This window comes from Miniopterus schreibersii, assembly GCF_964146895.1.
Source record: "Miniopterus schreibersii genome assembly, chromosome: 3".
NCBI lineage: Eukaryota > Metazoa > Chordata > Mammalia > Chiroptera > Miniopteridae > Miniopterus > Miniopterus schreibersii.
Genome location: NC_138103.1, coordinates 53,313,027 through 53,336,162, shown reverse-complemented (window position 1 = coordinate 53,336,162; position 23,136 = coordinate 53,313,027). Strand labels below are relative to the sequence as shown.

Genomic DNA, 23,136 nt, shown 5'->3' with positions numbered 1-23,136 from the left:
GTTTCTCAGTCCTCCTCTCACTAGGGTAATTGATGCTTTGGTTTTTAGGTTTTATCTTGGTAATTAGGAAAAACGCTCAGAAAAGCACTAATAACTATAGGAAAAGCACTTTAAAAATTGGTAAAAGATGTAGGGGGAAATTAGTCAAAATGAATAACCAAAAAGTTAAGCTAGACACTGGAATATTTGCATGGGGAAATTCACAGAAAGAAAGGTAATCTATTCCTTATGTTAAATATCACGCACAGCATTCTTGGTTCCTAGCTAAGAAATAAAGAATTTAAGGAGAGATAAGAGAATAACAAAAAAATCAGACTTATAGGGAAGTATTAAAGAAACAAAACCCCTGGGTGATTGCCAGGGTTGGGAGGAGGCGATATAAGCAGTTACAGTTTGGAATGATGTAAGAATTCTGGAGATGGATAGTGGTGATGGTTGCATAGCAATGTGAATGGACTTAATGCCAATGAATTGTACACTTAAAAATGGCTGATGGTAGGATGGGGGAGGGGGGAATTGGAGAAAGGTGGTCAATACATAAGTACTAGGGATGTAATAATGTACAAGATGGGAGCCACCTCTTATGGATGTGAGCACCAGGAGGATGAAAGATGTCAGCAGACTGAGTGGAAGCTACACTGACACTCCCAGGACCAAACTGGAATTACAACTAAAATATAGAAAAAACATATTGAAAAATCAACTGCAACTGAAGATGAGCTGGAAAGCACCTCATAACCAAGGAGGAAAAGTGGAGACCACATAGAGACTGGTAGGAAGTGTGGACACGAGAGGGCTGGCTGGGCTCCCACAGCCAGCAGCTGAAAGTCTCATATCTCAGCTAGGGGGGGTTCCCACTGAGGACTCTGGGGCCTAAACCCCAGGCTGGGCTCCCCAGCCCAGAGCACCAGAACTGAGAAAGGTGCCCAGATAACATCTGGCTGTGACAAGCAGCCAGGTTTCTGTCTGCCAGGGAGAGAAGGCTAGAAATGCAGGTGTCCTCTTAAAGAGCCAACACACAAGTTTTGTATGCAGCCACTCACCTTGGACTCCAGCAGAGGGAGGTCAGAGTGGACTGGAGCAGTGTGAGGAGAATGTAGGGTCGTGGGCTCTGGAGATAGAACTCAGAGGGCACCCCTCTGGATTCCTGTGCCGAGTCATTTCCCCATATTGCAGACGCGGACATTTACCTTCCAAGCAGCTTTTGCCTGAGGGGGAAGCAGTTGCCCCATGCTGCTAGAAAACCTCTCGCCTACCCTGTGGAGTTTCTACAGCCTGAGGCTTATTAAGAGAATGAGATTAATCAGCCTGCAGGCAGAGGCAGACTTCAGAGTGCTTTGAGTCTTTCCCTGATCTGCTTCTGGACCCGGGCCTTGGAAAAGCAGGCTTTGGTGTGTATCTTGGTCCTGTCCAAATGCACCCATCCCCAACAGAGGAGTCCTCAAGCCATGGGTTGTTAATAGCTCCAAACAGGGTACTCAGGGCCAGTTACAAACAGCATCTGACATTGGCCTGGACCAGAGACCTTCCAAAAATACTGAGAGACCTAGCAGGCCTACCTAATACATAGAAACAAACCCAGACAGGCAGCAAAATGGGGAGATAGAAATGCAAGTCTCAAATGAAAGAACAAGAGAAGTTTGCAGAAAAAGAGCTAAATGAAATGGAGATAAGCAATCTATCAGATACACAGTTCAGAGTACTGATTATAAGGATGCTCAACAGCATGAAAAAAGATATGGAAACTATGAAGGAAATTAAGAACGACATAGCAGAAATAAAAAATACATTGGAAGGAATAAACAACAGATTAGAGGAAGCTGAGGATCGGATCAGTGAATTAGAAGACAGAGTAGAAAAAAATCACTCAATCAGAGATCCAAAAAGAGGAAAGAATTAAAAAATAGGACAGCCTAAGGGAGCTGTGGGACGACATGAAATGTAACAATATTTGCATCATAGGAGTGCCAGAGGAGGTCAAAAGTAAGCAAGGATTAGAGAACCTGTTTGAAGAAATAATGGCAGAAAACTTCCCAAACCTGATGAAGGAAAAAATCACACAATTTCAGGAGGCACCGAGAGTCCCAAGCATCGAATGATAGAGTCAGCATTTTTGGGGGTTTTCGTTGTTTTGTTTTACGTCATAAAAGAAATGGTTTTATTGTCCATTTTCTCTTATTTCCCTCCTTGTGTCAGCTGGCATTTTCCAGGCCATGTGTCTCCTGATCTGTGCTGAAATGTACCAGGTGTCCAGACTGCAGCACATCTGTGAGCTGTTCATCATCACACAGCTGCAGAGCATGCCCAGCAGGGAGCTGGCATCTATGAACCTCGATATAGTTGACCTGCTCAAGAAAGCCAAGGTAATTGGCCCTATGTATCCGCTGATTAATTTTTTTAATGCCTATATCTTTATTGATTTCAGAGAGAGGAAGGGAGAGGGAGAGGGAGATAGAAACATCAATGATGAGAGAGTCATTGATCAGCTGCCTCCTGCATGCCCCCGACTGGGGATCGAGCCCTCAACCGGGCATCTGCCCCGCTGGGGAATCGAACTGGGATCTCCTGGATCCTAGGTTGGTGCTCAACCGCTGAGACACAGTGGCCGGGCTTCTTTTTTATTCTATTGTTTATCTCGGTTACTCTGTTTTCTCAGGTGAGCTCACATTCTTCCTCGAAAGTTGTTCATAGTGAGATGCATTCCACCTCTTGCCAAGAACCCACAATTACACCACCTTAAATTTTGGTCAAAAATAAAATTCTGCATTTAAACTATGTTTTTGTAGGCAGCTATTTATTTCTGTGATCTTTCTTCTCTTTCAAAGTCACAGCCATCAGGCAATGTTCTGAACTTCTGTTGGTAGGTTATTGGCTCTGGGTTAATCTAATAGTGTTGGTGGCTTCTGTTAAAATAGCTACATGTTCTTGCTCTACTCCCTTGAGATCATTCACATTCATCTGCTAAAATATAAAGTGAAAAAAGATTGTTAAAATGTGATGTGGAATTAGATGAACTATAAAGTCTCATACAACTCAAAAATTCTGATTTGTGTAATAAGAATCAGAGAGACCTATGAGTTTACATGTTAAAATATTCCCGCATTACGCCCGGTCGGGCGTGGCTCAGCGGTTGAGCGTCAACCTAGGATCCAGGCGATCGGGGTTCGATTCCCAGTCAGGGCACATGCCCAGGTTGCGGGCTCGATCAATGACTCTCTCATCATTGATGTTTCTATCTCTCTCTCTCCCTCTCCTTTCCTTTCTCTGAAATCAATAAAGGTACATTTCTATAAAAAAAATTCTCACATTATAACTTTTTAAAAGAGCAATACTTGAGTTTCTTCCTTAAGACCTGAGATTACAAATCTTTCTTCAATTTAGCATTACTTGTTTTTTATGTAATATTTGTAAATATCCTTAAAAGAGCTATATTTAGCCTAAAAGTGGAAGCAACGTAAATGTCTGTCAACAAATGAGTAAATAAACAAAATGTAGTACATACAATGGAGTATTAGTCAGCCTTAAAAAGAATGAAATTTTAACATGCTGCAACATGGATGAACCTCAACGACATTATGGCTAAGTGAAATAAACCAGACAGAAAAAAGACCAATACTGTATAATTCAATTTATATGAGGTACCTGGAATAGACAAATTCATAAAGGTAAAATAAAATAGTGGTTACTAGGGACTGGGTCTAGGGGGAAAGGGGATTTATTATTTAATGGGTAAAGAGTTTCAGTTTAGGATGATAAAAAAACTTCTAAAAATAGATAGTGGTGATGGTTGCATAGTAACGTGAATGTATATAATGCCACTAAAGCGTACACTTAAAAATGGTAAATTTTATGTATATTTTACTGTAATAATAATAAAAAGAACTATGCTCATGCATCAGACTTTCCTGCTAGCAAATTACCATCCCTGAATTGAGTGGTTAGATGGATCAGTGCATGTCACTGGATTGGCACCAAGGTGATGATGTTATGGCTGAATTGCTTTGAGCTCCCCTTCCATTAACTATTGAAACTCAGAATGAGAAACATGCTGGGAATCCTGCTCAGTGTAACAGTGCATCTGAGTTAAAAGCAACTATTTAGGCATGACCTTCTCATAGAAATACTAACACATTGCCACCCATAACCTTGGGTTGATGACACTTCCTCCTCAAAATAATTTTTGGTTTGCTCCTCAGGTGAATTTGTTTAGGTCTGGCCAAGTGTATACCTTTGCTAAGTGAAGGCCATGACCTTAGATTAAAAACTTAAGCTAAATCCAGAAGAACCTTAAATAGCCTTTGTGAACCACAGATGTAACTATACATCTGCTTAAGGGTATTCAGCCAGTGCAGCAGCAGGAGCTTGTGAATCATTTGATTCTGTTTCTTCATCGATGTAATTTTATTATTTATCATTAATGCTTCCTTTTCCTTTCTGCTGTTGGAGCCGGCTGAAGGCTGCATCATATATAGACACATTAAGCATGGATTGGGGCTTTCCGGGGTTCTCCCAGACCGTTCTCTCTGATCTAATCATCATATTGATGGTCATTATGTACAATACTGTTTCACTTTCCATTTTTCTTGCAGTTTCACCACTCTGATTGCCTTTCAACCTGGCTACTTCATTTCATTGCCACTAACTACCTCATCTTCAGTCAAAAGCCTGAATTTCAGGATCTTTCAGGTAGATGGCCAATTACTGTATTGAAAGAAAATTTTATGTTCTTTGTTTAGGTTTGAGATGTAATTTATAGGAATAGTAGTTTTTAAAAATTAAAAAGTCAGTGTAATACATTGCTTTTAAATATGCAGTATGGTGATTGAGGACACTTTAACTTATAGTCACCTGTGTAAGTAGCTTGACGTGTGTTACACAAGAAGGGAATACTGATGGGAAGCAAGCTGATTCACCCAGCAAAATACCAAAAGCCTTAGAAATTCAAGGAGCCAGATATCTTAGAAACCTGAATGAGTCTAGGGGCTGAAAGCAACAGAATTACTTTAATGTTGATTCAGAAGCTTTTGCCACATACCATACCACCCAGGTAGGTAACTGCTTCTCCTTCATCATCACTGGATGTGGAAGGTTCATTCCTGAAGAAATTAAACCACAAAAAAGTGATAAAATCATGTCTCTGGGTATAGTGGAGATCAGGCAAGGAGCTGGACTGAAAACAGGGGGGTTATGTGAAAGTGTGCACATTTTATAGTAAATCTTCAGCCTCCTTCCCATACCCAGATTCTAGAATTCTGGCAGGCAGGTATTTGCTACCTCGACTCACATAGTCTGGACATGAAATTGAAGCATCCTTCTCTGGCCTCGTCTGGGAATTATTTCAATCTGCTCAATCGTGCTTTGGCGTTTTCCACCAGTCAGCAAGTCTGACCCAGGCCCCAGAGATTCCAAACAGCTTTCCAGTGTCTCACACTTCAATATAAAGAGGTAATTGAGGATCGACAGATATTTGAGACAATGTCCAACCTGAAAGATAGATACCCAAACCAAGACACAATGAAAAAAAGCCTAAAGAGAAGTGAGTAGGAAAAACCTACAGTCTCTCTACGTGGGTGTTTCTTTCCTGGGAGCCTTTCTCCTGTGTGTCTCCTTTACTACTCACACAAAACCCTTCACTTCTGTCACTCCTGGTCACCAAATGTGTGGGGGTTCACCCCACGCCAAGCAATTCTCCACACCACCGTCTGTGTCCTACAGTTTAACTCAGGTCTGATACTTAGTGTCAGATCCCACAAGTGAGGGGCTCAGCCCCACCCCACTTTAGACACCAAAGTCCAGTATTTCTGAGCAACTGATTATAGATTAGAGGTTCCAATGACCTCCTCCTTGGGTTCAATTAATTTGCTAGATCAGCTCACACAGTGCAGGGATACACCTACTAAAGTTTACCGCTTTATTAAAGGGTATAGATGAACAGCCAGATGAAAAGATACATAGGGTATGGTCTGGGGCATCCTGAGTGCGGGAGCACCTGTGCATTGGAGTGGGGTGCAGCACCCTCCCTACAGGTGGATGCTCTCTGAACCTCGTAGTTTGGGGATTTGATGGAGGCTTCATTACGTAGGCATGACTGATTATCAACTCCATCTTCAGTCCTTTTCTTTCTTAAGAGAATGGCGGGGATTGGCGAGGGTAGGGGACTGAAAAGTCCAAGCTTCTAATGGTGGCTTTTCGGTGATCAGCCCTCATCCAGGAGCCCACCCAGAGTTGCCTAATTAGAATAAAAGACTCTACCATCACCCAGGAAATTACAGCAGTTTCAGGAGCCTTGAAACCGGGGTCAGAGACCACATATTAGAACAAAAGATGCTCCTGGTGCTCTTATTACTGAGGAAATAACAAGGGTTTCAGGAGTTTTATGCCAAGAACTGGTGCAGAGATAATAATTTTCTATTATCTCACAAGAAGGAACTTAGAGGAGTAAAGAGACACAAGGAGTGGAAGTAAACCTAAAAAACAAACAAAAACAACAGTAAAACTTTAAAGTTAATATCCTCGAAGAATAAGAGATATACATCCATAAAAAGCAGAAATAGAATGTTACTAAAAAGAAATAATAATGGTAAAGACAGAAGGTAGAGTGGTGGTTTCCAGGGACTGGGGGAGGGGGAGAGGGAGCTGTTGTTTCATGGGCACAGGTTCAGTTTTGCAAGATGAGGGTCTGGAGCTTGGTCGCACAACAATGCAAATGTACTTAACACTACTTATACCCTGTGCACTTAAAAATGGTTAAGATGGTTTATTTTATTTTATTTTATGCGTATTTTACAACAATTTGCATAAAAAGTAATAAAAGAATAAGAAGTCATTCCTGGAAATTAGAAGTATAACAGCAAAAAACCCAACTGAATAAAATAATTGAAAGATAATGAAATCTCCCAGGAAGAACAAAAAGATAGAAAGATTTGAAAAAAAGTTGGAGGCTTAATCCAAGAGGTGAAGTTTCTGAATAATAAAAGTTAATACAGAAAAAAAAAACCAATAGGGAGGAAATTATGAAGGTATAATACAAGAAGTTATCCCAGTAAAAGCCTTGAGTCGGCAGATTGGAAGTGCTCAGCTCGGTGAACAAGGCACATTACTGAGACATGTAAGAATGCCACCTTAAGTAGAAAAAATCGGAAAGTTTACTGGATAAAAAAACAAAACATATTACTTACCAAGGACTGTGAATCGGGATGGTAGTGGGGTTCTCAGCAACCTTGGAAACTAGAAAGCAGTGGAGTACTGTCTCCAACATTCTGAGCGAGGTTTTCAGCCTAGAGCTCTGTGCCAAACCACATTATGAATTGTGTGTGAGGAGAGATTCAAGATGTTTCATCACAAGCGAGGTCTCAAAAATACTTCTTATGCACCCACCTTTTTCAGGAAGGTAGCAAAGTTCTGCTTCACCAAAACTAGAGAATGAACAAAGTGAAGGACCTGCCGTCTGGGAGTGGAGGGATCAACTGGAAAGCACGAAGCAGGCCTAGAAAGCAGCAGGGCACAGGCTGGGAGGGAAGGGGCCTCCTGGGCACCAGCACCGGCACCGCAGCAGTAGATAGATTATCTGATACCTCTGGCTGGGTGGAAGATAGGATTGAGCGGACTTTAAAGAGTCGGAAGGTTGAATTAGTTACAAAGGAAAAAACCAATTAAATGAAAAAAAATGAGTCCATTGTCATCTCCAGGAAAAACAAGTCTTATATGAAGAAAAAAAAAGAACGTAATCAAATACTACTTGATGAAGCAATGGAAAGGTGTATCCTGATGACTGATTTAACCAAAATTGTATTTAATGGTTTTGGAAGGCCTGAGGGGAAGAGTAGGGAGTATATAGGAGAGCTTGGGTGCCATCCAGTAAACGGGAAACCAATAATTAATACCTGAACTCGATCCTGAATAAAATATATTCACTTAACTTTTTTTTCCTAAACGTTTTAGTGGAAGAACGCAGTTTTGTTGAAAAGCACAGGTGGCCATCGAATCTGTACTTGAAGCAGCTCGCAGAGTACAGGAAGTATATCCACTCCCGGAAGTGTCGCTGCGTAGTAATGTGACCTGGCACTTTACAGACGTACACTTTTAAAATTATTATTACGAAAATGGGATACCTCTGGGTTCCAGTAAAATTCTTGTGACCGCAACACAGGCGTTAAAAAAAAATCCATGGGTGTTTAAAAAAAAATCACCATTCAGCTTAATGTGTTTACTAGCTCTCTCTGAAAAACTACTATTGTGATCTTAAAAGGGAACAAAATATACCATAGGCTAAATCTAAGGCTTCACCTAGTGTATAACACTGGTGTCCAGCTACTTATTTTCTTTAAGATGCCCTGTTGCTTTAGGGATACTAATAGCCTTCCCAGTTAAGAAATGTTTAAATTTTTTTTTAATTATGTAAGATTAATACAGAAATTTCATCATGTCTGATTAATTGCTTTGTTAAAATAAGGGGCATTTAAAGACCCAGTTTGACTATTTCTATAATGAAAAACCTAGGGGAGGACTGATTAATCTGAGATTTAGGAATCGTAATTTGCCTGGGATTTTGAATGTGAAATGACACTTGTTTCCAAATCAGTGACAGTGTTTGAACCATCATGAAAAAAAAATTCTGTTTTTTGTCTGAACAGCCCAACTGAGCCCCCTTGTTTCTTCCCGGGGACTCTGATTAGGCAGGAAACCTAAACAGGAATGATTCTGGCCAGGTAACCTATGTAAGGCTTAGAAGGGCCCCCACTTGGCTCTGTGCTCTGATATCACCACCTTGAAATTCATAATAATGCTCAAAGAGGGGCCCTGCATTTTCACTTTGTACTGGGCCCCCCAAAGTTATGTCTATCTTGTAGCAGGATATGTACTATGTTTTTTTGCTCAAACATCATTGTCCCTGAAAGCAGAAGAGAGGGACTGACATTGAGGGAAGAAGAAGAGGCCTCCTGGGGAGAAGAGAGCATGTGGGGGTGCTGGGATCTTTGGGGAAATCTATCCCCTCCAGGGCCTCTGTGCCACCTTGGCTAGCAAGTGAGAAATGCCTTGTGTTGTCTTATCTTTAAAACACTCAGAGTTCTGGCTCTATCACAGATGAACAAATACTTTCTCGATCATTCTGTAAAACTAGGATATTGGTAAAAGTGACTGACCAGTGGGACTTTAATACGTATTTATGGAGATGCTCGTAGGAAAACATGCTTTTTAGAGAATTTGCTATCGAAGACTCAAGATTTTTTTTGTTTTAGTATATTTACTAAGATTAGGATGTCAGTGGCTTGAATTATTTGAGTTCTTCTGAGGCCTGGTAAGGTTATTTGACGTAGAGTAGCATGAGTTTTGTCCTTCTAGGTTACCTGGTAAGTTAAAAGAAAGGATACAGATGAAAGACTTGTTACATGTAGAGAAAATGGTACTAGGGTAGAGGACAGAATTATAGTTTCTCTCGTGTTATATGTCCACAGAAATAATTACACGAGAAGCTCACAGCTGAGAGGTAGAAAGCCAGATTACTGTGTTATCATTAGCATCATTTTCATCTGTAATGTAATTCAGTATTGGACATATTTTTCTTTTAATTTCTAAGTACTTTAGAATACACATAGTTTCCCAGCTGTTCAAAAGTTTGATTAAACAGTTTTATACTATAGCATTAGAATCACATATGACTAGTCCTTGGGTGTATACAACACTGTCAGAGTGAAACTATAAAAACTGCCTACATATTTCTTCGAAGAAACCTGCTTTTAATTGAATTGTGTTGATGAAGATTACTGGAATGCATTTTATGGTTTTGTATTTTAATCACTTAAGTTAATCAACTATTGGCAAACCCCCCTTGGCATGGACTAGTATCATAAAAATAGACACTAGTGGATTTCTAGAAATTCATTCACATTCAAGAACTTCTAAAATGCAGCGATAGCGTTTTGTTCTTCATGAGCCTATCCTTACCCCCACGTGAAATGGAGCACTTAAAATTCTAAATCAGTAACTTTTAATCTAGGAAGCTGAAAAATAAAAGCTTTAAAGCAAAATATATTCTTACAAATACTATTTAACATTTAAATAGACCACAGATCGTTTTTAGGTTGTTTGACTGGAGCTGAGTTTAGAAGTTGGTGCTCTGTTGGTGTTCAGCCTGTAGTTTTTATTATAAAAATTCTTTCCCACCTGTGTGAGTGACTCACGCACAGATGTCAGGGCTCTCCAGAGCTAGTCAGGACAGTAATCAAATTAGTTTTTAAATCTAGATTAAAATCTTTGAATTAACTCAATTTAAAATAACAAAACATTTAAAAATACTCTTAAGCTATCTTGGAGAAATGAATACTCTTGATTTTTTTTTAATGGAAAGATTATTTCTAGAGGAATGTATGCTCTGTGCTGATCTCTGCTTCAATGTATTTACCAACCGTTTTCATTAGAGAAGATACCCTATGGCAGAGCTTAGGCCTTTTCTTTCTGGGCCAGGTTTTCACCTTATGTAACCCTCTGTATACTTCTGGCTACTCTGTGTTCATATTATAGGAGAGTAGGCTTGTAACATAGAAGTTTCGGTAACATAACTGAAATTCATCCAGTCCAAGCCAGCATGGTGGCTTTGTATTGGGCAGCAGCAGAAACCTGAAGAATTGGATAAATGTGACTTTCAAGAGAGATAAACTTTTCAACTATAATTTTAAAAACTACACTACAGTGATACAGTTAATTATACAAAAAATGTCCTCAAGAGTATTTTATTTTATTTAAAGCATCTGTTTAATTCAATCTTTAATAATTTTGCAAAGAAGGGTATGTGTGTATTTTAATAGCCTGATCTGAATTTATATGTTTTTAGCTTTAGTATTTAACATTTTGTAACAAATAAACCTTTTTTAAAAAACAAGTTTACCATGGTGTGCTGTCATTATTTTATCTTGGATGTTGAAATGCTGGAATGAATTTGGGAGTACTGCCTTGTGTTTATCAAGTGTACTTATATTTCACAGAAAATTTCCATTATGTGTAAAATTTTTAAAATATTGCTGATATTGTAGATGATTCATATGCATGTGGTAAGAGAAAGAAATTTATATTACAGCTTATATAGAAAATTATATTTAACAGCTGTTACCACAATTTTTCTTAACAAAATAACTGCCTTTATTTAGAAAAAATGTTTTGATAATTATTTAGCATAGAAGTGAGCTCTCTGCAGGCTTGAGTGTTGACTCTGCATAATAGTGTTAAGAATTTGGAACTTATGCCCTGGCTGGGTAACTCACTTGGTTAGAGCATTGTTCCAATATGTCAAGGTTGCAGGTTCCATTCCCATCAGAGCACATAAAAGAATTAACCATTGATAAGTAGAACAACAAATCGATGTTTCTCATTCCCTCCCTCCCTCCCTCCCTCCCTCCCTCCCTCCCTCCCTCCCTCCCTCCCTCCCCTGCTATCTCTAAAATAAATAAATAAAAATTTAAAAACATACTTTTAAAAGTTTAAAATAAATAAAATAAAATAAATAAAATAAAATAATAAAATAAAATAAAATAAAATAAAATAAAATAAAATAAAATAGAAGAAGAATTTGGAACTTCCCAGAGCTGAAGAGCCCAGTAGGAGCGGGAGAGAGACCAGGCAGCATACTACATGGATTGAGTGTGCCCTATATAATACAGTCTCTCTCCAGGGGCTTCCTGAATTGTCAGTAAAGGCTACTAAATCCATAAAGGCCTCCACAGTTCCATTGGAATTGTGTTCCTGACACAAATCTCACGGGGAAACACACTCTCCTAGAAGACCCCTATTGCCTATAGAAGAACCTCCACAGTCTTCATTGCCTTTCATAACCTATTCCATCTTTTCTACTGTGACATTCAGGACTGTCCATCCAGATTGTCTATATACTTGCACACCTCATGCACTTCCTATGTCTTGGTTTGGGTTCCCATTCCCTGTCTTCTTGGCAAACTCCTGCATATCCTGTAAAGCCCAGCTTAAACATCATATCTCTTTGTCTTTCCATGACTCTCCCAGGAAGAATTAGTTGCTTCTGCATGTGTCTTTCTTAGCTCTTTATTTACTTAACTCTTTATGGCACTTACTACATTTTAGGTATTTATGTATTGGTGGCCTCTGCTTGGCAGTGACTTGGGGCGGGGACTATGTCTTGATTTATCTTTGTGACCCCGTCTCCAATCTTCCACCTTTAAGCACAGGGACTGACATAGACTGTAAAATACGTGGCACTGAAAAGGCCAGATTGCCTCAGCTGGAACAATTGTAAAAACTTGCACATGAAAATAACGATTGTGCTCACACTCGAAACTGCAGGCCCTGTGTCAGGAGTAGCCTGAGTTAGTTGGCCTGGGGCCTGGGGTGACCAGGGTGGCTTGCTGGGGAGTTGAAAGATATAGAATGGAAAAGTGATTGTCGGACCATTGAGGGGGGTGCAGAACATGTACAAAATGATCCTTGGGGACACCTCTGCTTGGGAGTCTCTCTTGGAGATTGGGCAACAAATTGGCTGTGGGGGCTCAGAATAGTCCTTATAGGACATAATGAGAGGAAATGGCTCCCAGTGTTAAACAGTGTTTGACTTTATGCAAACAATCCTTTAACTGCATGCAAATGATTCCCCTGGCATGCCCTGGGCTATGTTCTCAAAATCTTAGCTGTCTTGGCTACTGTTGCAGATAAATGTTCAGCAATGAGCTAGCTAATGATCAGCATTAGTATGAGAGTGTCTGACATTTTCCCTTTTACATGTTCAAAGCAAAGAGCTTTCTTATTTACTCCCATTAAGAAAATAGCATGCAATTTAGTGGACACAATATATTACTCATTTTTTAAAATTAAGTGGAAAGAAGATGGGATGGGTCTCAGCCCCTCTTCCTTTGTTGGAAACTTGGACTGGAAAGATCCTCAGGACAATACTTTCGCTCAAAACAAACCAAATAGTAAATTTTCCTTAAAGGCTGAGCATAGTTCCTCACCTATGACTCAGTGCCTATCTCGTTTACAATGACAGATTTTGTATCTCGAAATATGTGTTTTTTTTTGGCCTGAAAATTGTCTTTTTGTTTCCTGGTGTTTTAAAAAGCCTCAACTGCCCTTAAGAATTGGAAGAAATATTGAGACACTGTCATAAATAAATAATTTTTCAAGTCAAAGGACATGTAGGACAAAGTTTGGTTAAACCAGTTTTGTGAGCCATAGGAATTCTTGTCACAAACAGCAGGAAGTTTACTAAGTGGCCTCTGGCCTCCCTCACGGGTGTGCTTCAGGCCCTGGGTGCTTTTCCCTCCCTCCTCCCGATTGGAAGCACCATACTTTTGCCTTCACTTTTAGTAACTTTAAGGCTGTATAAAAATAACTATCATTCCCCCAGTTCCAGTTTTCATAAAATTTTATGTAGACAATTTTTATTTTCCTAGGAATCTCATGTCTATTTCTCTCCCCACGGTCACCTAGGTGACCAGACATTGCTCTCGGGTCTTATGTCCCCTGGGTTGGAAGAGGAGTGGGGGAGGGGGTTCTGAATTTACAGTAACCCTCTGAAGAGTGAATTGCCTCCCGGGGAACCGTGACACACGGGAGAGGCCACAGGTAGAGCCCCTGGTAACATCAGGAAGGCAGATTCCAGTGCTGCAAATACCCCGGAGGGGCTCGATTGCTTTCCTTGGCCAGATGGAAAGTAAAAGTTAAGACATTGCCTTGGCAAAAATTCAAATGTAAAGACCATTTAAAGTAAATAGATACTGTCAAGAATTGCCTGGGCATTTTCCTAAGCTACACACCACCACCACCACCACCATCAACAAAACTTCCTATTTTATAACCCTCACTATTTTTGATGAATATAGTAAGACAGGCTCAGAATCAGTAGACATCAGGGGTTCCTAAGCTGCTATAGCACCATTCTGGACACACTGCTTGTATCTTTTGTGTGTGTGTGTATCTTCTGGCACCATTTCCAAAACATAATAGTTGCTTAAGAGATGTCTTTTAAATGTAACAGGGTGATGGGGATCCCAGCAGTGTTACTAGTCTCCAAGTTGACAGTGTTGACTGTTATGCTCCATTTCTGAGTACGGACCAAGGAGTTTAGCCCTGTGAAGGGGCACAGAGGACACTCAGAACAGAAGGGACTTCAAGGACTGGGCCCTCAGGGAGGCGCAAGTGTGGGAGGACAGGAGAGCCACGTGAGACACCCCAGCAGCAACTCTGAGAAACTTAGAGACCCGTGTCATGCAGGCAGAGTGGAATTTCTGTTATTACTGTTTGTATGAACTCTGTAGGCTGGTGAGGCCTAGGGAAATTGAAGTATTATTTACTATATCAACATTACCATTTATTGCACTGTTACTAATGCCAGACACTTTTCATGCATGATTTCCTTTAGAAGAGACAGTATAGCGCAGGAAAGTAGCCCGAAATCACCTGGGGGGGTGATTAAACACAAGGGCGATGAAACCAGACTGCCCAATTTGATTCGGATCCCAGCTCCGCCTCTCACTGTGTCACCTCAGACAGACGAGGTGGCCTCTCTCTGGGCTTGGTTTGTTCAGTTCTAAAATGGAGACAATAGATGTAGCAACCTCATAGTTTCATTGGGAGGAACAAAGGAAGTGATACACATAAGATGCTGAAACCAGTGTCTCGCACAGAGTTAGCACTCTATCATCATCACCATCATCACATTGTTCTAGCAATCCAATGAGCCAGGTGCTATTCTAAAATAAGCACAGTGAGTAAAATCCTAAAGCCACGTAGTTAATAAACGGCAGAGCTGGGAAGAACCCGAGCCTGATTCCAAGCCCATGTGCTCTACCAACCAGCAAACAGTCTCCATAAGTATTCTAAGAAAAATGTAAAGTAATCCAGCGAAGCCTGGAATTGCAGCTCCCTTTGAAGGTGCAACACTGCTGGCCCTGTGGGAGGAACAAACTGGACATGTCCCTGGGAGATGCACCCTTTGAGCTTCCTGGCAAGGATAACTCCGAGGCCAAGGAGCCATCATCCCCTTCCCTTGACTCCCTCCTTAGGAAACTATTCCAAGGTCTTATCTGATCATGATTCTCCAAATGTTTGACTGGCTAACACACCACCCTTGAGGTTAATATTTGAAGTAAATAACCCAAGGCTGGTGACTGGAAAACACATGGCACAGCCTGGTGTGAAGGGGTCGGAGAGGAAGGTAGCTGGTTGCAGAGCCCATTCAAACCCAACAGCTAGAAAGTGAGGTTTCTGTTAACTTCTTTCACTTAAATTCATTTTAATTTAATTAGTTAATCTCATTAATTTTTAATTCTTATTGTAAGAACCCAAACTGGAGAAATTTGCATGGCTACAGGCACACATCTAGAAAACAGCCTACCCAGGGTTTGAATTCAGTCCACTTGCTTTTAAACCATAGAAATCTACCCTTGGAGCAGCGAGTTCATGTTCTTGGGCCAGTTCCTGTAGCAACTTTGCAGCTCAGATAAATGTTCATTGAATTGTACAATTGAAATGGGTGAGTTACATGAGCCATAGACTATGCCTAAATAAAGTGTTTGGTTTTTTTTTAAAAAAAAAAAAAAGAGGAAGAACAAAAGAGAGAAACGAAGGAAGGAAAACATGAGTAGCCTGAAAAATTGTTTCTAACTGGTTCAATAACCACTATAACCCAGTGACATGAGTTCCGTGAAGGCTGATATAACTGGATAAAAACTGCAAATTTTGTTTCTGGGTACGTGTGTTGTGCACCCCCTGTGAACTTCTTGTGAGTTTCTTAATCCAACCCTCCCTTCCCCACCTCTCGCCCACAGTACAGCCTTGAGACCAGGGACCCGACACTCCGCTGAGTGTAATCCCTTTCTGTGCGTGTCGGCTTGGCGGTGGCGAGCGTGCTGCAGCTAACCGAGTCCTGGATCTACAACTTCCTGAAAGAGTTCAGTCTTAAGGACGTCACTCTGTGCAGTTAGTTGTTAATGATTAGGACTGTGTCAATAAATCAGCTTTAACAACTTTTGGCACAGACTTTGCTTGAATTGAACCAGCAAATGAACGCTCTGATAGATTTTGTGGTCTTATTGGGAACCTCAGGACTTACACCAGTTGTCAGTTGACAGTGTAAATAAATTAGAAGACGTTGACACGAGGAAATGCCAAACAGCGACAGGATGTACCCGTTGAGCAATGGTGTTAGCCGCAGAAAAGCAGGGGAGGATTGACAAACTGAATGAGGGGAGGGATGTGAAAAGGTAACACATCAGTATTTTTGGTGCTTGTTGCTCTTAGAACGAATTCTGAGAAGTGCTTCCTGAAGAAGGCCTGCTGGTTAAAAGCTTTGAGAAATAATGGGTACTTCATCACCACTTTGGAAACTCACAATGCACATGAGCGTGTCAGAGGCTCTGGGCAGAGCTGGTGGACACTGGCAGGGTCTTCACGGGCCTGTGTGGGTGTCTCTGGCTAAATTCAACAAGCTTAGCACCTGTCCAGCCTGCTGTCACTGCTCTGCTGCTAATGCCCAGGGCAAACCAAACATTCACTTCTGCTGACATGTTGCAGATGCTGATTTAGTACATCTGGAAGGTCCAAGGAGTGAGACTGGGCTTAGGGCCCGGCTCTGCTTACCTGCTTATGATCCCCTGCGACCCAGCCACACATCACCCCTCCACGCTGGAGCTACCCCTCAGGGAGGCTGTTTCCCCAGCATCCATCCCTTGTTGTCCCTTCCTGTATCTCAGCAACCGGAGAGAGGTGAACGTTTGTATGCGTGTGGGGTTTGTTGAGGCCAAAAGCATACGTTTTTTGTGTTGTTTTTTTTAATAGAATATATTCGTTTAGAGCAGCTTTAAGTTCACAGCAATAGTGAGCAGAAGGGACAGAGATTTCCCATATAGCCCCTGCTCCCACACATGCACAGCCGCCCCCATTATCAGCATCCCCCGCCAGAGTGCTACATAGGTTGCAATTGATGAACGTACATTATTGACACATCGTAACCACGCCAAGTGCACAGTTTACGTCAGGGTTCACTCTTGGTGTTGTACATCTGCAACCTTGCCATAATTGCTGATTAGTTCCTGAAGGTGTTTTTTTCTCAATTCTTTTGGATTTTTTACACAAATGGTTGTGTCATCTGTGAACAAAGAAAGTTTTAGTTCTTCCTTCCCAGTCTGTATACCTTTTATTTCCTTTTTCTTGTCTTACTGAATTAGCTAGAACTTCCAGTGAATGCTGAAAACAAATGGTGAAAGGTGACTTGCTGGCCTTGCCCCTTGTACTGATCCTAGTGGGGAAGCTTCCAGTTTCTCACCATTAAGTATGATGTTAGCTGTGAGATTTTTGGAGATATTCTTTACCAAGTTGAGGAAGTTCCCCTCTATTCTTAGTTTACTAAGAGTTTTTACCATGAATGGGTGCTGGATTTTATCAAATGCTTTTTCTGCATCTATTGGTATGTTCATGTGATTTCTTTTGTTCATCCTGTTAATGTGAATGATTACATTAACTGATTTTCGTATGTTTAACCAGTCTTGCAAAGCTGAGATAAATCTACTTGGCTGAGGTATATAATTCTTTGTGTGTATTATTGGATTTGATTGGCTAATATTTTGCTGAGGACTTTGGCATCTGTGTTCATGAGAGATATTGATCTATAGGTTTCTTATAATGTCTTATTTGACTTCAACATAACGATAATGCTGGCCTCATAGAATGAGTTAGGAAGTATTCCCTCTGTTTCTGTCCTCTGAAAGAGATGGTAGAAAATTGTTATAATTTCTTCCTTAAATGTCTGCTAGAATTCACCAAAGAATCCATCTGGGCCTGGTGGTTTCTGTTTTGGAAGATTATTCATTGATTCAATTTCTTTAATAGATATAGGCCTATTCAAGTTGTATATTTCTTCTTGTGTGAGTTTTGGCAAGTTGTATCTTTTAAGAAATTGGTCCATTTCAGTGAGGTTATAAAATTTGTGAGCAGAGTTGTTCAGTGTTCCTTTATTATCCTTTTAATGTCCATGGATCGGCAGTGACGTATTCTCTCTCATTTCTGGTATTAGCAGTTTTTGTCCCCCCTCTTTTTTTAGCCTGGCTAGATAGAGACTTACTGATTTTACAGATCTTTTCAAAAAACTAGATTTGTTTCTTTTGTTTTTTTATTGATTTTCTGTTTTCAATTTTATTGATTTCTGCTCTATTTATTATTATTATTTTTTCTGCTTAATTTGCTCTTTTCTTTATAGTTTCCTAAGCTAGAAGCTTAGATGACAGATTTTAGATCTTTTTAAATATCTGCAGTCAGTGATATAAATTTTCCTCTAAGCACTGCTTTTGTTGCATCTCACAAATTGTTATAAGCTCTCTTTTAATTTTCATTTCGATCAAAAAATTCCTTTTGAGATTTCTTATTGACTCATGTGTTTTGGAAGTGTGTTGTTTAGTCTTAATGTGCTTTAGGATTTTCCAGGTATCTTCCTGTTATTGATTTCTAGTTTAATTCCATTGTGGTCTGAGAACAGACATTGCTTGATTTCTATTCTTTTAAGTTTGTTATGGCCCAGCATGTGGTTTATCCTGGTGAATAGTCCATGTGAGCTTGGGAAGAATGTGTATTCTGCTATTTTGGATATAGTCTGCAGATGTCAATTATATCTCATTAATTGAAGGTGCTGTTGAGTTCATTATTTCCTTACTGATTTTCTGCCTGCTGGATCTGTCCGTTTCTGAGAGAGGGGTGTTGAAATCTCCAACTGTAATAGTGAATTTATCTATTGTTCCCTGAAGTTTATCAGTTTTCACCTGATGTCTTCTGGTCCTCCATTGTTAGGCACATATACGTGAGGATTGTTATGTCTTCTTGGAGAATCTATCCCTGTTTTTATGTAGCATACCTCTCTTTAGCCTTGGTAACTTTCCTGGCCTTGAAGTCTGCTCTGCCTGAAATCAACGTAGCTGCTCCTGCTTTCTTTTGACCAGCATTAACCTGGTCTATCTTCTTCATTCATTTACTTTTAATCTATATGTGTCTTTATATTTAAAGTGAGCTGATTGTAGGTAGCCTATAGCTGAGTCTTGTTTTTTTGATCCCCTCTGACAACCTCTCTCCTTTAATCGGTGTGTTTGGGGCATTGGCAGTCGAGGAGATGACCGGTGCGCTCGGATGACATCTGCCGTATCTGCTTCTGCTCTCTGGCCCTTGCTCTTGCTCATTCATGTTTTTGTCTTTTACCCTTTTTCTGCCTTTTGTGGTTACCTGAGAATTTTATATGATCCATTCTTTCTCCCTTTGTAGTGTATCAGTTATTTTTTTAACTTTTGCGGTGGTTGGTTTAGTAGTAGCCCTAGAGTTTGCAATATACATTTAGGACTAACACAAGTCCACTTTCACATAGCACTCGGCTGCTCCCCAGGTAGTGTGAGCACCTTACAGTCACAATAATCCTAGTTCCTCCCTCTCGTCCTTGCTGTCGCTAATGTCATGCACTCTGGGCATCGGGGGCCAACCGCTGTGGCCACGGCTTCGAGCTGAGCTCTCTGATCTGGTCTTCCCAGGAGGTGTTGTCCTTCATTCCAGGGTGGACCCCCTGGTCCTTGGGTGGCACCTCTGGGCAGAACCTGGGCAGATTATGTTAAAGAGCATCCATACCCATTCCTCAGGGTGACTCGGAAGATTAATAAGGAAAGATAGTGCAAAACCCCTACCTTAAAAACAACTTGTAATTTTTATGGATGAAGCAGTCCAAGTTTCACAAGGCCCACAAAAGAAAAGTGCGAAGGCAGAGGCAGGGCTGTCTCCTGAGACTGCCCAGCTGTAGGTGCTGCCCAGAGGCCGCAGCCCTGCCCCTGGGAGGGAGAGCCCCAGCGAGGCAGGGAGCCACTGGGAACGAAACCCCACGTGTACCAGATGCAACCCAGAGAGGCTACACAAACTGCGCCTTCATTGGCCCTCCTAAGACCCTTTCTCCTGCTTTCTTCGGCTCTGCACAGCTGGCCAGAAGAGTCACCTGGGGACAGGAAATATGAATCTCTGCATAGACGTAAACCCAGGTTTAAATACTTGTGCTTACAGGGACCAAGCCAGACTTCTCTTCCACTAATGAGTAAGAGTAATTCTGCCCCTTCACATGTTCAATGTATTTAACAAGAAAATACCACTATTAATTTAAGAAAACACTTTTATTTCAAATATATCAGGAGCCCAGTTCTTTAAAAATATTTCCAGGGCCACTAACAATTACTATGGTGAGTGAATTAGGGTGCATGGCTTTCTCTCACATCTAAATGTCAAGATAATGGCCTAATAATACTCACTGCTCTCAGCCACACAGGCCCATCTATCACCCATGGATGTCATTTCCCCTTACAGCCGTCTGTGGACAGCCTTGATGTGGGAGGAATGGCTGTCAGTTGTCCCGTTTCAGGAGCCCGACTGGAAGCAGCAGACTGTGGGCAGTTACTAAAATGAGACATGCACAAGGGGTTGAATCATTGGCTTTTTAAAGTAAGCAGAAGGAGTGGCACTCTGGCTGTGCACTTTTCTGATGGTTATTCTGGCTGCTTTCCTCTGCCAACTTCTCAGTGCTCCCTGGATTATAGTCTTTTCTATCCTTGCATTTCACACAGAATTACTCTGCAGGGATCCAGCAGAAGACAGGAGATCATGGGAGAGCCTGTACACTCACTGGGGGCTGCCAAATCCCTTTCCCCTGTCGGGCAGCCAGAACTGGGGGCAAGGCCCAACCCTCCAGCTGAGGAACAGGAGAAACCAAATGGCTGGAAAAACATCCAGGGACTAACAGTTGAGGGATCTGTACCTGACCGTTCATTCATTCATTTACCCATTCATTCAAATACCTAGTAGATATGTATCAAGCACCTATTATGTGCAGGTAATCTTCTCCATGCTGTAGATACAGCAGTAAATAAACAGACACAAATCCCTGGCCTCAAGGGGCTTACATTTGAGTGGTAAATACAGTAAACAAAATAGGTAAGTGAAGTATACAATATATTAGGTGATAAGTTAGAGAAAAATAAGGAAGAGTAGGGGGGAATTCCAGTTTTGTTTTGTTTTTTAAGTATGTCTTTTTATTGATTTCAGAGAGAGGAAGGGAGAGGGGACAGAGAGATAGAAACATCAATGATAAGAGTCACTGATCGGCTGCCTCCTGCACACCCCAGACTGGGGATCGAGCCTGCAACCTGGGCATGTGCCCTGACCTGGAATTGAACAGGGATCTCCTGGATCCTAGGTCGATGCTCAGCTGCTGAGCCACGCCCGGCTGGGCTCCAATGATTTCAAATAGAGTGATAGGGAAGGCCTGTGCAGAAGGTAATGTCTCAACAAAGACTCTGTGTGAAGCCCAACCATTGACAAGCCCAATCCACACACACAGATCTTCCAACCTGTTTTTGGTGTGTCATTCTTAAATATTTACAGACAACCAGACTGTGCATGTTCACTGCAGAACATTGGGAGGCCTTCAAATAGAAACAGAAAATAGGGACTCAGAGAGAAGGGGGAGAATACAGGAATCAGAAGACAGCTTTTCCAAAGGCCTCAACTATAATTAATGTCTTTTGAGAGATAAAAGAAGGAATTGCATCTATGAAACAAGAATAAGAAAAAAGGAAATAACTGAGAACCAGGGAACTCTTGGAAATACCAAAAAAGAAAAATCATAATTGGAAACAAAAAAATCACAACATCAGAGAGAGAAGGTACTACATGAAACAAAAACAATTCTATAAAAAAAGGAACATTTGGATAATATTGAAGAGCTACTGGAAATTAAAAATATAAATTAAAACTCAATAGAAATATAAGATGAATAAATCCCTCAGAAAAAAAGAGAGAGAAAATTAGGAAGAAAATAGAACAAAAATTAATGGACAAATCCGGGAAAGCTAATATCTGATTACTAGGAGTTCCAGAAAGAGAACACAAAGAAAATGGAGGGGAGGAAACTATCCATAAAATGATCCAATACAGTTTCCAGTGGGCCCTCGGAACCTCCAGGCAGCTCCCATAATATATGAAAATAGACCCTCGCCAAGGCACATCACTGTGATATTTAGAGCACGAGGCTCAAAGGGGAGACTCTGTAAGCTTCCAGAGTAGAAAACAAAATAAACAAACAAGATAACCAAGTAGGTCATCCACAAAGGATCAAGCATCAGAATGGCCTCAGACGTCTTAATAGCAATGCTGAAAGCCAAAGTCAGTGAGCAGTGTCTTCAAACTTCTGGAGGAAAATAACAACTAGGAGCTATATCCAGTCAAACTATCACCAAATATGAGGCTAAAATAACAATCTTTTCAGACAAGCACTGTTTCAAAAAGCTTACTTCCCATTCTCTTTCTTAAAACCTATAGTGGATGTACAGTCCTCTGAAATGAAAAAGACGAACTAAAACAGAGAAAGACACTGCTGATTTTCCCGCTTCCTTCAGGTGTGTGCCTTCCCGAGTGGTAGCTGGACGAGGGGCTTCCAGCAGGGACACCACTGCCTGGCCTCCCCTGCAGCGAAGTCCGGCCATGGGCTAAGTTCTGGCCAATGCGATGTGAGCAGAGTGGCATATTTAACCCCTGGGGCGATGTGACTTTGTGGAGCAAAGCCACCTGCCTGCCCCTGGACTATGAGAAGTAAGCTTCTAGCATAATTTTATGCTTTTGTTACAGCAGTTTAGCTATAACCAATATATATGGGGTGTGGGAAATGGGAGAGTCAACCCAGGAGAAGGAAATGGAATCTCTAGGGTGGCAGTGAAGGGAGACAGGTCCCAGGAAGAGAGTGGCGCCCTGGTGTAGAGCTCCCGGGGCAGACTGGAGCAGTGTAAGCCTTCATGATGTGTTTTCTTGTTTGCTTAACTTAAGAACAGAATGCCCAAATGAGCCTGAAGCAGATCCGTATCTATACTTTGCTTGCCTTGTGCTGATGACATTTCTGCTCTCCACGCCCACACTAGCCAGCTGAGGGGGTGTGGGAGTGCCACCCACCCAGAAGCGGCACCTGCTCTGACCTGCTCCTGAAGGCTGGAGGTGGACCATGGAAGCAAAAAGTGCAGAGAAGCCCACTTCTGTTGAGCATATTTCTGGGGGTTGCCCATGACCTGCTCACCCAATAGCCTCCCCAACCATGGGGTGCCTGGTATTTCCAAGGAT

At 41.2% G+C, this 23,136-nt stretch overlaps 1 protein-coding gene across 3 annotated transcripts in view; it reads left to right on the top strand.

Moving 5' to 3' along the window:
* RHOBTB3 (Rho related BTB domain containing 3) overlaps positions 1-23,136 on the top strand; it is a 79,435-nt gene that overhangs the window by 36,425 nt on the left and 19,874 nt on the right. Inside the window, exons 10-12 of one of the 3 annotated variants that reach the window (XM_081133351.1) lie at positions 2,197-2,363; positions 4,590-4,686; positions 15,789-22,814. In XM_081133351.1, the coding sequence (XP_080989477.1) occupies positions 2,197-2,363; positions 4,590-4,686; positions 15,789-15,799 (275 nt within the window). In that variant the 3' untranslated portion in view covers positions 15,800-22,814. Of the gene's footprint in view, positions 1-2,196; positions 2,364-4,589; positions 4,687-7,941; positions 10,885-15,788; positions 22,815-23,136 lie in introns of those variants that run through there. The other 2 variants (XM_081133350.1, XM_081133349.1) reach the window with 2 other exon arrangements.